Source organism: Lathamus discolor, chromosome 16, assembly GCF_037157495.1.
Source record: "Lathamus discolor isolate bLatDis1 chromosome 16, bLatDis1.hap1, whole genome shotgun sequence".
Classification (NCBI taxonomy): Eukaryota; Metazoa; Chordata; class Aves; order Psittaciformes; family Psittacidae; genus Lathamus; species Lathamus discolor.
Genome location: NC_088899.1, coordinates 5,908,419 through 5,923,902, shown reverse-complemented (window position 1 = coordinate 5,923,902; position 15,484 = coordinate 5,908,419). Strand labels below are relative to the sequence as shown.

General features: G+C 44.9%; 1 protein-coding gene across 8 annotated transcripts; it reads left to right on the top strand.

The window, feature by feature from the left end:
* Positions 1-106: 106 nt before the first annotated feature.
* CCNL2 (cyclin L2) lies at positions 107-10,597 on the top strand. 8 transcript variants are annotated; one of them, XM_065696220.1, is made up of 11 exons: positions 107-465; positions 1,416-1,490; positions 1,775-1,884; positions 2,156-2,276; positions 3,467-3,531; positions 6,291-6,390; positions 6,471-6,575; positions 6,793-6,934; positions 7,658-7,775; positions 7,864-7,956; positions 9,231-10,597. In XM_065696220.1, exons 1-11 carry the CDS (start codon positions 142-144, stop codon positions 9,583-9,585), a joined length of 1,608 nt encoding a protein of 535 aa, XP_065552292.1. In that variant the 5' UTR covers positions 107-141; the 3' UTR covers positions 9,586-10,597. The 8 variants fall into 8 exon arrangements, with proteins under 8 accessions (XP_065552292.1, XP_065552295.1, XP_065552294.1 ...); XM_065696223.1 differs by lacking the exons at positions 107-465; positions 1,416-1,490; positions 1,775-1,884; positions 2,156-2,276; positions 3,467-3,531 and adding an exon at positions 4,274-4,699 and having other exon boundaries at positions 5,615-6,390; XM_065696222.1 differs by lacking the exons at positions 107-465; positions 1,416-1,490; positions 1,775-1,884; positions 2,156-2,276; positions 3,467-3,531 and adding an exon at positions 4,274-4,699 and having other exon boundaries at positions 5,585-6,390.
* The last annotated feature ends 4,887 nt before the right edge of the window (positions 10,598-15,484 follow it).

Sequence of the window (15,484 nt, the reverse complement as noted above, 5' to 3'; positions counted from 1 at the left end):
TGCGTCAGACGTCAGGGTGGCCGGGCCAATGGGTGAGCGCCGCTTTCGCTGCGCCCAACCAATAAGCGACGACCGGAGGTGGAAGAAGGGAGGGGTTGCGGGGAAGGAGAGCGCAGCCAGGCGAGGCGGCGGCACCACAAAATGGCGGCGGGGCCCGGTAGCGCGGCGGCTGTGGCGGCGGTGGGAGGCGGCGGCCCCGCGGGGCCTCAGGCCGCCGGCACCATGGCGGCGGGGTCCGCCTCGGCGGGGAGCGGAGCGCCGGTGCCGGGCCCTGGAGCGGTGCTGATCGGGGACCGGCTGTACTCCGGCGTGCTGATCACGCTGGAGAACTGCCTCCTGCCTGAGCACACGCTGCGCTTCACGCCATCCATGAGCAGCGGCCTCGACCCCGACACCGAGACCGAGCTGCGCGTCACGGGCTGCGAGCTCATCCAGGCGGCCGGCATCCTACTCCGTCTGCCGCAGGTGGGGGGCTCGGCCGCGGCCTGGTCGGGCGGGGTGGGGAGGCCTCTCGCCGAGGGAGAGCTTTGTTCGCTGGGCCTCGACGCGGCGGCGGGCGGAGCCGGGCCTCGGCCGCCAGCCGCGGATCGCGGGGAAGGTGGGGAGCTGTCCCTTTCAGCCGGGGTTTGGGCCTTGGGGCCTGCGGCCTTCCCCGCCCGGCCGGGAGCAGGAAGCGGGTGATGTAACCGCCTTCCTGCGCCGCCTCCCCGGGCAGGCACGGGCGGTGCCTGTTTAATACCGGAGCTTGCGAAAAGTCGGGGTTTTTTTTAGGCTCTTTTCGAGTTGTTGTGGCCTCGGAAACGGTTTTGTTCCCTGGTGAAATCCAATGGGAAAGAGCCGCGATGCTCCCCCGAGTATAAAACTTTCCGGCTACTGAGTTTCAGCTGCTTGAATTCAGTCACAGAACGGATTGGGTTGGACTTTAAAAAGCTCATCCAGTTCCAAGTCCCTCCCATGGGCAGGGACACCTTCCACTAGACCAGGTTGCTCAATCTGTGTTAAAAGTATATGCAAATCATAATATAATTAGATTTCTTCACTCCCCAAGCCAAAGAAAGGTAAAGTTTTCCTGGTTGCTGCCATAACTCTCACTTTTATTGGGTTTTAGGGTTTAGGTTGGTGTTGGGTTTCTTCTTTCTTACTTATTTGGAGCATGTTTTCACCCTTCATAAAAGAAGTTTGTACTTTAATGCGTGTATTTGGCTTAAAGCCTATTTGTGGTGTTGATACTGTATTGGGCATCTTAATTTGTTACTAAGGTAGAGTGCTAGTTTCCTTTAGCTGCCACTGAACTTGCTCCCATGTTAAATGTAGCCTTGCTAGTCTTCTGGGTCATAGATTTGTTAAATTCGTGCTAAGTAATTTCTCTTTGGAACTGGTAGTTTTGTTAATCCCTGTTGTGGTTGCTCTTGCAGGTGGCTATGGCTACAGGACAGGTGCTATTTCAGCGTTTCTTTTATACCAAGTCTTTTGTGAAGCATTCCATGGAGGTAAGAACACACTAAAATATGCGTATGGCTCAAATCTGACTTGATCTTTGATCCATTTTGGCAAGCTCTCATCTTAGAGGTGATCAGAGTGTTAGTAACTAGCCTGTGGCTTTTACTTACTGAACAACATGACTTTGCAAGGCTATATAGCACTGATTTAGCCTAATCTTTAGTATTTCTTTGTTTTACCACCGTTTTCTGCTGTTATCCCTCCTTAAGCTGTTGGAGGAGATCAGTTCCTGAGTTGAGCAAAACATCAGTATCTTGCAATACTTCTATTTCAGCATGTGTCAATGGCCTGTGTTCACTTGGCATCCAAAATTGAGGAAGCGCCAAGACGCATAAGGGATGTGATTAATGTGTTCCATCGGCTCAGACATCTACGGGAAAAAAAGTAAGCTCAGACTTTGACATAATCTGAAGTATTTCTTTTGTGTTTTAATCATTAAACTTCCTGGGCCAGTGATAGTATCATTCCCTATCTTATAAATCAGGGCGCATCTTGAAGAGATCTCATAAAGGAGAAAAATAAGTTTACCCATTTTATGAAGTGAATATTTCTGGTGTTATGAACACTGATGTCCCTTATTTTTACACAAACACAGCTTGCTTAGGAGCACTCTTTGAGATCAAGACCATCTTCAGTATTTGAAACTCTCTTGCAGAAAACCTGTGCCTCTAATACTGGATCAAGAATATGTGAACTTGAAGAATCAAATAATTAAGGCAGAAAGAAGAGTGTTAAAGGAGTTGGGATTTTGTGTTCATGTGAAGCACCCTCATAAGGTTTGTACTGTATAAATTAACTTCATAATCAGTGTTTCATTTGCTATAAATGGTTTGATTAGTTGCCTAATTATATGGAAAGTGTATGGTTGTAATGATAAAGCTAGTTAATTCAGTAAAGCTAGCTTCTTATGATCCCAATCTCTTCTTTCTCATTCAAGAGATTCTTACTAATTGGTCTTGTATCACTGCTGAATGACGACTGGAGGTGGATGCAGATGCTAAGTATTCCTTGAAGTCAAATCACATAAGTAGGTAGCTTTGGTGTTGGAAAACATCAACTAAACACAGGTCCTTAAGCAGAAAGGCATTTGGAGACTTAAGGCTGTGATAGTCTGTTATCTCTGTGTGGAAATATGCTGAGGTTATGAAACCCACATGAGACAGTTAAGTGTTTCTTATGGTCTGAAAAGTACACTCAGGTGTGAAGGGCTTGATAGAAATGAGGCAATTCTCTATTTAAGTATATCATGTCAGATTAGGATGATAGTAGAGATGCAGCTACTGCAAATGTTCAGGGTGGTGCTTGAGCATCATTAGCATCATGCCATAGGTAGCTAAGTGGTAAAAGAACCTCCTACTTTTGTGCCAGCAGAACTCGGGCTCTTGCTCTTTCTTCCTCTAAAAACTGCCACTGTCTTAAATTCATCCTTTTAAATCTACTTGACTTTCAGAATTCACTCATGCTATCAGTACCCCAGAGGACAGTTGTTTGCTAGTTAGAGTAAATTTTTTGCTGATAGTCTTTTTATGTGCATCCCTGTTTTCAAACCTAAGAAAAAGGCTAGAACTGAATAAACCAGTGGCACACAACATGTTAGGTCTGTTCTCTGCAAGTGCTCTTCTTCTTCGCTGCTTATTGCAGCTAGCAGTATTTTCTCCCAAGTTACAGCTAAAAGGAGTCCTGAGTTGTATAGGAGAACATACCTAGCTTGAAAACAGTTGAAGAGGAGACATCTAGATGTGCCTGAGCACAGAAGATGGAAAGCTAGGAAGGTCAGATCTGTTGAGTGGCCAGCTTTTGCATTGGAGAGCAGAAGCTGTGTGAAGAAACACTGGGGATGGTGCAGACGCTCATGTGGAGTGTTTTAGAACTTGAAAGAGTTACAGATGCCTCATGGATGTCCCTCTGAAATAAATAGGTGGCTCTCAAGATGCTTGTTAATAACTTGATAACCCATATCTTCCAGATAATCGTTATGTACCTTCAGGTATTAGAATGTGAACGTAACCAACACCTGGTCCAGACATCATGGTAAGTTGATTTTCTTTGTTATAAGAGACCAGCAGGGGCAGTAGCAGAAATATGTCACTTGAGGCACTCTGGGCAGCATTGCTCAGATATGATTGTGGGCCACACCAGACAGCTCCACTGCTTCTTGGCGTGCCCCAAACTACTACCCAAATGTTGATCGGCCTCTTAAGTTAGAGGTGCTGTTTTAATGGTAAGGTAGCTTTCCACCCTGACTTCTCACTTCCCTCCTCTCTGCTTTTGCTCTTCAGCTGAAGGGAAAATGTTGGGTGGGTAATAGAGTTTCCTTGGGGTTTTTGTTTTCAGCCAGAACTATGTGTAGTTGAAGTGCTGGGAACTGGCTTTTTCCAGGGCTTGAGCTTGATTACAGGTGTATCAAACACTCAGCACAGATCTATTTCATTAACTATATGGGTAATACAAGATGTCAGCTTCTAAGACTAGATAAATTTTCTCATGTTTGCCAAGAAATATCCTCTGCATTGCTCTCATTACTGTAGAGATTTGCGTGGGGATGGGAAGCTAATGTAAAATTCTAGGTCTTAAACTTCACAAGTAATGCTTTTAAACAATAATGCTTTTTAACAAAGAGTGTGGTTTAAAAACCTTAGTGAATCCAAAGATCATATTTCTGCTGACTGAACTGTCTGGTACTGTAACCTGCGTGTAGAGAACCAGTTTTGACTTTTCTTTTCTGTACTCTTTTAATCAAAGGGTAGCCTCTGAGGGTAAGTGACTAAGACTTCTCCTCTGCTGCCCAAGCGCTATGGTGCAGGGATAGCTGCCGTCTTCAGTCAAACCAAAGCAGGCTCTCCAAAGAGAAGGCTGACTCTAGACAGGTGGTATATACATGATAGTATAGTAACTGGCCAACGGCTTCTTGTGCTTATACTTTTTAACTTTTTATTTTGATTGTGCCTTTTGACTGTTGTATATTTTATAACCTGATTGTTGAAGGTCTGAAAGATATTAAATGTTCTATTTCGATAACTATTAAAATGGTGGGATTTAAGTCTTTAAGGGATGAATTAACACAAACTGAAATCTAGTCTCCATTTGTAAACTAGTTAGAAAACATTTGAGTACATGTGTGAAGCTTGGAGTCAAATGTAATACTTGGAGAAACTTCCCACAACCAGATCTCCCAGTACTGCTGCAGGAAGTACTCAATGTGAGTTGTGGACTACTCATTTCCAGTGTGCTACTTGTTATGAAAGGAGGGGATAGGTAAGGAGGGAGGGAGGAAATTACCCCAATTGAGAAATGGCTTAGATGTTAAAATAACACATTTATGTGCTAATCCTTCCAGTACCTGAGAGCTGGTGGGTATCCAGTATCATTGGGTTTTGAAATGTGCATTTACAAATTATCTTTCCTTAAACTCTCTTGTGACAAGGATTCATTTCCTCATGCGTCCAAACCTGAGCCCACAGGGACGATACGCAGAGGCCGAACTTGGAAGCAGGCATGTTTTCAGTTTGGCACGTTAGACAGAGCCTCTATGGCTCCCATATGTTTGCAGTACTATTCTTTATCACTTCTTTTGCTGAAAGGTTTGTGTTCTCTTTGTAGCGGGGAGAGGAAAAGAAGTAGGTTTTGAAGTTCCTTTCCCCCAGAAAGATGAGCTGAAGTTTAACATTGCATCTCTGGGGCAGCAGTTGCTCTTTGTGTAAACAAGAATGTAAAACAACTGGGGCAGGTGGGAGCTTGATACTCTTAAGACAAAAAGAGCTTTAATCCTGTCCTGTATTAAAGTAGGTTACAAGTGTCTGGACTGCGGTCTTTGGTTTGGATGTCTTGGAGGATAGTGAATCCTTGTATACTGGGTACCCACGTGGTTAATTACTGCTTCTAGAAAGCCTATTATTTGGAGGACTTTCTACTGTGTCTGGTTTTAGCTTTTCCCCATCTGATATTTTGCTTAAAGTGCTCAAAAAGATCTAGATCACTTTAAGCACATCGGGTGGCAGGTTCAGAGGCAGTTACTTTGTGTATTTAAGATTTAAAAGAATAATGCTTAAGTGTTACTGACTGCAATGTGTGCAATATTTTACAGTTTTCTCATTCTGTGAACATTCATTTTAAGCAACCTTACTGAAATGGGACAATTTGGAAACCTTATTTCATGTGCCAAAGAGGAGATCTGCCTGAATACTGACTATTCTCCTGAACTGATGTTCCCAAGCACCTCGATTTCTTCTGTGGCTGCTTTTTTGCATCGAAAAGAACACTGTTCTGGATGGAAAATAATGCTCCTGGAGGAAAAGGGACACCTTAAATCTCCTGTGGATCTTGATGTGTGCTGAAGTGGACCACGTTTTCATGGGAGACCTACGCCAGGAGCTGCGGCTTTCAGCAAACCATCTGGGTTCAGCCCTATTGCAGTGAAACATGTGAACCTAAAAATCTATAACTGAGTACTTCAGATTATACTGTATGTTGTCTTGATGAAAATGTTGATTGCATGAGAGCAGGCCAGTAGAGATCCAGAAGGAAAAGTGGAGTTAAAATTGGTTCTCTTTTCACAACTGAATTTTCAGCAGTCAGTCAGTTCAATTGAATTCCTGTCCCACGTCCCTCCCCTTGAGGGATTTCTATTTTATTAGTGAAATGATTCAATGTTTCTTTAGATTTTACAGGAGTATAATGTTGAACTCTAGTAACTGCAGACATAAGTAGTCCTTATAGAAGTAAAACCAGAACAAAACCATCCAAACACCTTTTACAGTGCCATGCAACTTTGCTGCTCTCCTGTCTTTCAGGAATTACATGAATGATAGCCTGAGAACAGATGTCTTTGTAAGATTCCAGCCAGAAAGCATTGCCTGTGCATGTATATACCTGGCAGCTAGGACGCTGGAGGTGAGCACACAGTTCTGTGCATTGCAAGTTTGTTAGGTCTTTTGTGGAAGCAGAAGACTAAGCACATCTTTTCCTTTCAGATTCCGCTTCCTAATCGTCCACACTGGTTTTTACTCTTTGGAGCAACAGAGGAAGAAATCCAAGAAATCTGCTTAAAAATCTTGCAACTCTATACTCGGAAAAAGGTTTGCTGCTTTTTCATACTTTTCAAGTCTTTGGGTTAGAACATGACTTCTAAGAGAACATGGGGAACCTTATACCATTTGAAACTAGCTGCGAGCCTGGCACGTTAAGTGGAAGAGGATAGTAGTCACAGTGTCTGGGTCTCTTTACCCCCTGTAAGTGAGTAAGCACAGTCTAGTTGACTGAGTTTTGTTATAAGTGGTGCTCCTGTGTTCACAGGTTGATTTATCTGACCTGGAAAGTAAAATAGAAAAGAAGAAATTAGCTATCGAAGAGGCAAAGGCGCAAGCAAAAGGTCTAGTGCCTGAGGGAGCCCCAGGTTTGGATAACACAGCAGGATTTTCCCCTATCCCGAAAAATGGTAAATAGTGGATAACTTCTTTTTAATGACTTTCTCATCTTAGATGTGTATTTATCCTTTTGGGGTGCATATACAGTGTGGTTTGATTTTTGTTTAAGCTGGCTTCTAGCAACTATTCAAATGGTGGAGTTTGAGTAGCAGTGTAATTTTGTGATCTGAGACAGATAAAGGCTAAAATCAAATTAGTCTAATCTTAAGGCTGGTTTAAACTTGTGTAGCACAGGAGCTGGCTTTTATGTGGTTTTGGCAATCAACCTGAACAAATACTTGCGATTGGCATATTATGCTGAAGCGGTATTAAAACACAGGTGTTACCAGGAGCTGTGGCAGGAGTGTTTTGGGGTGCTGAGAGGAATATTCTCCTCCGTACTTGGTCAGAAGCTTCCAGTCCAGTGCAAGTCTTGTCTAAAAGAGGACTTTTACTATCTGAGTAATTGGCAAGGAAAGGAGGCTGCTGTTCTGCCTTGTTGAAGAGGCTTTGAAAGCAACATGTTCCTATCAGTTAACTCCCTGGGGTTACTTGTGTGTTTTGGCAGAAGTGTTTCAGATTAACTTCTGCCTCCTCTGAACTTCTTCACATCTACTTCTTGTGGCTGGTTGTGTGTGCACATGTATACAAACTGCATGTAGACAGTGATGATGAGATGGGGGGAAGGGAGGCTTCAGTCCTTCTGGTCACAACTCATGCCTTCAAAATAAGGTAACAAAAGCTTGTTCTTCTAGAGTCCCCAAAAGAAGCTAAAGGAAATAAACCTTCACCACTACCTGTTCAGGCAATGAAGAATGCTAAAAGGAAAACAGAGGGAGCAAAAAGAATGAGTTCAAACAGCCCTGTCAATGGGTAAGGCTGTCATAAAGAAGCAGCTTCTTTTTTTTTTCCCCCATGACTACTTTAAGCAAAATAACTTACTGTTTGTTGTCTCTTGCAGTGTTCAGAAGGGAAGAGAAAGCAGGAGTCGAAGTGGAAGTAGAGATCAGAGTTATTCAAGATCACCATCCAGATCTGCATCCCCAAAGCACAGGTATGTGCTGTGTGTAAGAGCAGCGTGTTGTGAGGAGCTCCCAGGCTAAAATTGCGCAGAGTGAGCTTTGGTAGCCTCTCGGCCTCTGAGGCTGTGAAGTAACCTAGCAGTATGCGCTGGTAGTTAGAACTCCAGAAGCCTAATGGCTCAGAGCTGACCTGTCTTGGCTCGCAGGTCAAAGGAGTTGCAGGATCTGGCTTTGTCCTGCCTGTGCCAAACAGACTGAAAAGAGAGTGCAAGCATGTTGGGACATACTGGAATGTCAGCCTGCTTGTTGGTGTCGTGTCCCCCCGTGCAGCAGCTTGTTGATTTGGGGTTTTTATGTTGGAAGTGGGGCATTTGTGGCTACAACCTTCAGCGAGTTCTGTTCTTGCTGAACTGTGCTGGAGTTGGGAAACCATTTTCTGCAGTGGATGAATTCTTACCTCCAACTTTAATCCCATTGGCAGTTGCTCCTGCAAAACCTTAATTTATGAAATATGAAATGATCTTCTTTTGTATCTAGGTGAGAGTAGGAGCAGAGATTCATGCTCCTTGCAAGTCTGACTTCTTAGTTCTGCAGTCATGCCATTGGTTTTGGGTGTGAACTGATAAAAGTCTGGCTTTATATTAAAGTGTAGAAAAGACCAAAGCTAAAATCTGCTGATTAAAATTCTTCAGTGTTGAGTTCAGAATTGTGTTTTAGTCATTATCTGAATTTAATGAAACATCTCTAAAGTCTGTTTCTGTTCTGCCTTTGACTTTGAAGTTCAGCAAATAACTCGATGATGCCCATAGAGGGGAAAACAGAGCCAGAAAGGAGCATTAGCTCCGAACTTGGGTGTTTTGGTGACTGTAGTTCTGTAACTGAAGCAAGATGAAGTAGTTTTACCTTTTGTCTTATTGTTGCCACCACTTTACATGTAGCGATTGATGCATATTTTGTGAGTAGTAAAGGGAAAACTGATAAATCTGGACATGAGCCGTGATACTGGACTCCAAATGGATATGGATGCCTAAAAATCAGTATTTGTACAGTAGCCAGATGTACTCAAGTCTAGGAGACACTAGTGTTCATGGGATACTGCACAATGGAATACAGAATCAAGCACCTGGTCTCAAACTGTGCTTGCACTCCTTGGCTCTGTAAGTTAGAAGTGTTTGTCTATTGGTAGTTATACCAATAGGTGTGTGTGTATTGTGACTACGTTCAGATGCTAATAGCAATGTGGAGTAATTCTATTTAATGCTGAAGAAGTAATGTGCTTTCTTCACTGTTCTTTCTTTCTCCATAGGAAAAGTGAAAGTTATTCCACATCGAGCGGCTCCAAATCCCACAGCCGTTCCCGGAGCCGCAGTGACTCTCCCCCACGACAGTTCAACCACAGCTCCAGCTACAAAGGTTCCAAGGTGAGAAGTTACAAGAAATCAAAAGACTACAAATACTCCACCCACAAGCCCCGGAAATCCCGCAGCAGGAGCTCCTCGCGTTCCCGGAGCCGATCCCGGGAGCGCTCTGACCATTCAGGGAAGTACAAGAAGAAGAGTCACTACTACAGGAACCACAGGCACGAGCGTTCGCGCTCCTATGAGCGAGCGAGTCACCGCTATGAGCGAGAGCATCCTGGCCACAGCAGGCACAGGCGGTGAATAAAGCTAAACCTTCCTTCCTTTGGTATTTAAGCATTTGGTCTTTGCAGTATAGGGTTAACCTGGCTTGTAACCCACCCAGCTTGAGTCATGTCCATTCTGCTGGCAGTTCTGTACTTCCTGTCATGAATCCAAAGGAAAAAAAAAAAACACTTAATGGGACAAGATGATATGAAAGACATAACCTGGTCGGTGTCTTTTGGTGATTGTTCTGCCGGAGTGTCCCCTAACAACACTGCAGAACCTGTCTCTGGATGCTCCTATGCCTGCTCTTTAGTAATTCCCATACTGTAGTGCAGTGGAGTGTTACTTGGGACTTCCAGTTCTGCAAGCAGGACCTGTGTTGCCCAGTAATTGGAATACTGTGCTGAAGAGTCCTTTGCTGTGGAACTAGAAGGCCCAAGACAGCTCATAAACCCCATTGGAGTGGCTTGGTGCTAACAAAGCTGTCTTTTCATACTGACTCAATTATGTTGTACAAATGTAAGGTGACTTTTTTTAGACCTGTTGCCTATATTAGGTTATATATGTGTATATATATTTTGCAGTGTTACAGTACAGTATGGGAATATGGCCTTACTAAGCCTTTACACTTTATCCACGATGTAAATAAGCATTTGTTTAATACAGGTGGAAGATATATACAGAAAACTCAAAACTTGAACTCTATCAAAAGACTTGTGTAGAAAATTCTGATAAATGTGAAAGTATTTAGCTCTGTGTATTGAGAGTAGTATATTTTTATCTGTGCAATGCTGTGTGCAGGCCACCAGCTCCTAAGACATTTCCTATATCCGCATTTTAAGTGTTTTGGAATTCTTTACTCAGGATCTTTGACACTCTGAAGAATTAGTAGTTTGTCAATCTGCATGCTTGTTGAAGAACAGAGCATTTACGAAACCAATAGCAGCCCCCCCACACAGCCCAGTAGTATCAGTTCTAGTGGTATATCTGAGCTGTTACTCTCATGCTCCCTAATTTCATTAAAGTATTTGATTTTCTATTACATTTACTTGATAGTAGTTTCTTATGAGCTTATACCACTGTGCCTACTCATAAGGAAAGAAATTTGGTGCTGAACGATGATCAGACTTGTACTAATTTAAGACTAGCCTAAGCTGTTACACCCTGAATGTAGGTGTAGTAGATGTCACGCTGGGCCCATCCTGGAGGAGCGACTGGTGCACTGTGTGAAACAGGCTGCTGTTAATGGAGCCTTTTGAGCTCTGTGAGTAAAACCACTGCCTGCTGCTTAAACTTCCTCTGTCTGCTCTGGGGGAGTGAGATGCCTGAGGGGTTTTGTGGCTGATGCCGATGCGTCAGTGTGACAGTGACTCCTCTAACACTTCTTTTAAACCCAAACCAATCTCATGGCAACTTCAGTTTCAATATGGGGCCAAGGCAGCTGAAGGGATTTGCAGTCAGCCTTTAGCCAGCCTCCAGTCCCATTTCCTGAGCTGGAGGCTCTATAGGGTTATTCTGTGTAATTACCAGAGGGCCTATTTGTGACCTTTCGCTTTTGGCCTCTGATGTTGTGTTGTGTAACAGGAATTAATTGCTTCCCACAACAGTTACCTGTGCTGAATGCATCACTACTGGGTAGTTCCACTGCGTGCCCCTGTTTCTTGTGCAGGGGGAGGACTAGTTATATCCTGGTCACCTGGTAGTAGTGGTTGGTTTGTAGTTCTTCAGCATGGTTCTGATTACATTTCAGCTGAGAAAAGACACCTAAGTGGGACAGGCAGCAGATCCAAGGAGAGCTCATTGGACCTTCAGCAGAGCACTGCTATGGAGTGTGAGTTTGTCTGTATCAGCCTTAACTCAGCCTTTACACACAGATGGAAACTTCATTCTTTCATACTCAGTATGTTAAATAGTTGAGTACATGCCAAGATATTAACACAGCTCACACAAAATGATACAAAAAGTTACTTTAATCTGTTAAAACATGAACAACCGTGATGTTCTCTAGATAGCTCCTATTTAAAGTCTAATTCTTACTGCCTGTTACTTGTAGCAGGTCATCTTTAAATCTGTTCACTAATTCCAGTTGTCAAAGGCAGGATTTCCCTGTTTAATTACTGTGTTCTGCTCTGCATGCTTTGGAATTGTCTCTTGTCCAATTCATAAGCAACACATGGAGGGACAGGGACAGGCTTCACAGCTGCAGCTTCCTCCTGGAAGAGGAATTCCTTGAAGAGGAATTACCTTAGTTAAGCCTCGGTTCTGCTGGCTAAAATGTGGCCTTCCTCCAGTGCAGGTTGCACAGACAAGGATAAAGGTAAGACCCAGGCTACACTCGCTTCTCTATATGAACATAATGTCACTTGGCATAAAATTAAGCATCTGTGTGCTATAAACTACTGTGCTCATGTACAGCTCTGAGTAAGGAGTGGTTGCCTTTTAGTACATCTGTTAAAATCAGGAAGAAACGGGAGGAAGTGGGCATATTTTTACATCAAAGTGGTTCTGTTCCAAAACAAAAGGGATTCCAGTACAGGTTTAAAAGTTGTCCTGTTGTAGGAGAGAACAATCTGTCTTTACCAGCAAAAAGCCTGGTACAGAGAGCTGCACAGAATGTCTTGGCAGGGAGGTGGGCTTGGAGAAGATCCTTACAGTAGCTAGGAGGAGTGTAAGGTGGAGCTGCTTGGAAAGGCTAAGATTAAAGAGCCATTGCATGTGTTGAGTGGGGATTTACAAACAAGCATTTACTGCGCTGAGTGCTTCCACCTGAGTGTTACACTTTGCTCAGGGAATAAATGGATCACCATTCTGAAGCAGTCAGCAGTCTCGGTTTAAGCCCTTTGCAGCAGTCAGCTTGGGGCCCTTTGAATTGAATTCCTTGAAGTCAGGAATCTTGGGCACTTTGTGCTTGGGTACCTCTGCAGCTGATCCCAAACGTAACATCCACCAGTCCACAAAGATTTGGAAGGTGCCTTTATCCACCTTAAAACATAGCTGATGGCTGAGTTTCTGGTCCTGGTAACCTGCGTGATAATGAACAAACCACAGAGGTGCCAATTCCAACTGATCCCTGGGAGATCACAGAGCTGTGGCTCATGAGGAGCTCAGCTCCTTGGCACATGAACTGAAATGGGCGAGCTGCCAGCTCCTGGGGTGTGAAAATGCTTCCAAATGGATGAACATCTGCGGTGGGTTTGATGTGAGCCAGCCACAGGGAACTGTTGTGACAACTCAGGAAGTGTGTGCTGCTGACAGGCAGCAAGCCACAAGGCCCAGGGATGGAGCTGAGAGATCATTCTCCTCTCTTTGGCACCAGTTAGCACTTGTTCATCTTTTGTAAGCACTGTTCCTGTGGTAGGCGTCAGGTGGATGATGGGGCCCGATGTGCTAAAAGAGCCTGGAAAAAGAACGGGAATCAGCCCAATCTGACAATGTGAAGTCATTTGGTTGTTCCTCACGTATCCTTAGTGCCCTCTTACAACCCTGCTTCTTGTCTCCACATCTGATTGTTGGTTGCTTTCCCCAGTGATTCCTACAGAGCCAAAGGGAACAGGGCTGCCTTTTGTCTTGTTAGAAAAGCCTTCACCTTAGGCACATCTGAGGGGGGCGGTGATGAAAACCACTGAGGTCTGGCAGGACTGTGGTGCTTTGTGTGGCAGTCTGTGCCCTAACCATGACATAGGACAGGCGGGGATCCTGTACGTGAGCTCTTGGGGAGCTTATAGGGAAGAACCTGCTTTTTGAACCTTTTAATTCAGCTCCACTTACTAGGAAAGCAACTAGAACTGAATTAAAAGGTTCAGAAAGCAAGAACTTAGTTCTGGTGGTTACAACCCACAGAAATCTGCGTGTATCAGGTTGGAGCTTTGGTTTACCTAAATGAAGTTTAAGCTTAAGCGCACCACGTTTTTGTGTCTGTGCATGCATATACAAGTCTCAGCTTCTGAGGTGTGTTATGACTCCTGTTTTCTGAACATCTGAAGGCTGCAATATGGCTCTTTCCCATCAGAATCTCTTGGGTTACTCCTCTGTGATCTCTGGTGTCCACATGTAATTCCTTATGGCTGGAAAGAGGTTATCCGGCTTTGAAGGGACAATGCTTACTGACAACTGACTTAGATTCAGGCTGTGCTTCTCTTTGCTCAGATAAAGCCATCTACCTCGTCTAAAGCACAGCTTGGTCCTCCTTCCTTCTGGGAAGTAATCCTTGAGGCTTCCTGGCTGATGTTTCCTCCACAATGGACCCCTCAGCTGTAAGTCCAATGAGCAGTGCAAGGCCACAGTGCAGGTCTGCATTTGTATCAGCAGAGGGTCAATCAGCAAAGCTCACCTTTTTGAGGTGAGAACTACTTCCTCAGATACGGAATAACTTCCAGCACAGCCCATGCCAGCCAGGTGATGCCCAAGAGGGAAAGATTCCCCCATTGGGTGAGCCAAAGATGGGAATCTGGTGGTTGAGATGACCAAAGAAGGGTTGGAGTCTGTTGCCACCTCTGATGGGGACACGTCTGCAGTACCAAAGCAGCTCCTGGCTTTGGTTTATGGCAGGGGATGCTCTTCTCGTGTCCAGCTTCCCAGAGTCTGGGCTGGAATCCTGCTGACCTGAAGGCTGTGGATGGGTGATTCAAAGCCATTTCATTAGAGGGAGTGTCTGGGTTAAACCTTACTCTGCTTGTTTTGCCTCCAGACTATCACTCTAATGGTAATTTATAGTTCCACAAACACTATAAATATTCTGGGATGTTTTTGGATGGAAGAAGTGCCAGAGCCCTACAAAGATAATCAAAACTAGCTTTGCATCATGTCCTGCACAGAGCCAGACCCAAGCCAAAGAGGGGCTGAATCAAGGGAGCTCACTCCAGTACAGAAACTCCAAGTAGCGATTCCTGGAGGGCACTGCTTCACCCAAAAGAAAAGGAGTATTTTCTCCATTGTCCTGCTGGGTAACTCCTCTGTGAGAGTTGCCAAGCAACCCTTGTTTTTATTGTCTTTAAATGTAGGTGAGGAATTACTAAGCAAAGCAATTCTGCCTCTGGTACCTCCAACTCAACTCCGGTTGAGATAAACAGCACAAGAATTTGGCTTCTCCGAGTGTGGTTAAAACAGCTTGCTGAAATCTGGCCTTGGCTTCAAGAGTTAGACACAAGTAGGGCTTGAGGAGCTGTAGTGTGCAGGACTTGGTGCAAGGCGAAGGGAAAGGACATGGTGAGTATACATGAGTGGGGCTGCACAGCCTCGGCTGCAGCTGGTGGAAGAGAATCCACGTAGGACTGTGTGACCGTACCCTGTCCTGGTTTTCCCATCTATAAAAGTAGAGGAAGTTCTTCCCTGTGAGGGTGCTGAGGCGCTGGCACAGGGTGCCCAGAGAAGCTGTGGCTGCCCCATCCCTGGCAGTGCTCAAGGCCAGGTTGGACACAGGGGCTTGGAGCAAGCTGCTCCAGTGGATGGGGTCCCTGCCCGGGGCAGGGGTTGAAGCTGGGTGAGCTTTAAGGTCCCTTCCAACCCATTCTATAACTCTATGAATAAGAGCTCTTTGTGTTTAGCACAACCTTGGAGCTTTGTGAAGCGTTACATGGGATTCTATGTGTGTCAGTTCTGAATCGCATGCATCCAGACAATAGCAGGGATTTTAGTTGCTTTATTCACTGAGGAAAGCCTCTTCTTGCAGTTTGTTTCCTCCCCTCTGAGAAGACTCCGAATCCCAGACTGCAGTCACAGCACCAAGCACAGCGTGAAGAGCCAAACGGGTGTCTCCAGTGGCTTGGGTGAGTCGGTTTGACTGTTGCCCTCTCTCATTGTTGCAGGGTTTGTCCCCCAGGCCGGGTGTCTGCTTCCAGTCCCGGCGCTGCTGCTCCGGGCTTAACTCATGCCCAGAATTCCAGCTCCGCTTGGCAGCGCTCAGATGTGCTGACAGCGAAGGCTGAATACATTACAG

Coding starts and splice junctions, on each gene's coding strand:
- CCNL2 (XM_065696220.1), top strand. CDS start 142: ATGGCGGCGGGGCCCGGTAGCGCGGCGGCTGTGGCGGCGGTGGGAGGC. Junction 6,576..6,792: donor AACTCTATACTCGGAAAAAG/GTTTGCTGCTTT, acceptor CTGTGTTCACAG/GTTGATTTATCTGACCTGGA. Junction 7,776..7,863: donor TCAAACAGCCCTGTCAATGG/GTAAGGCTGTCA, acceptor TGTCTCTTGCAG/TGTTCAGAAGGGAAGAGAAA.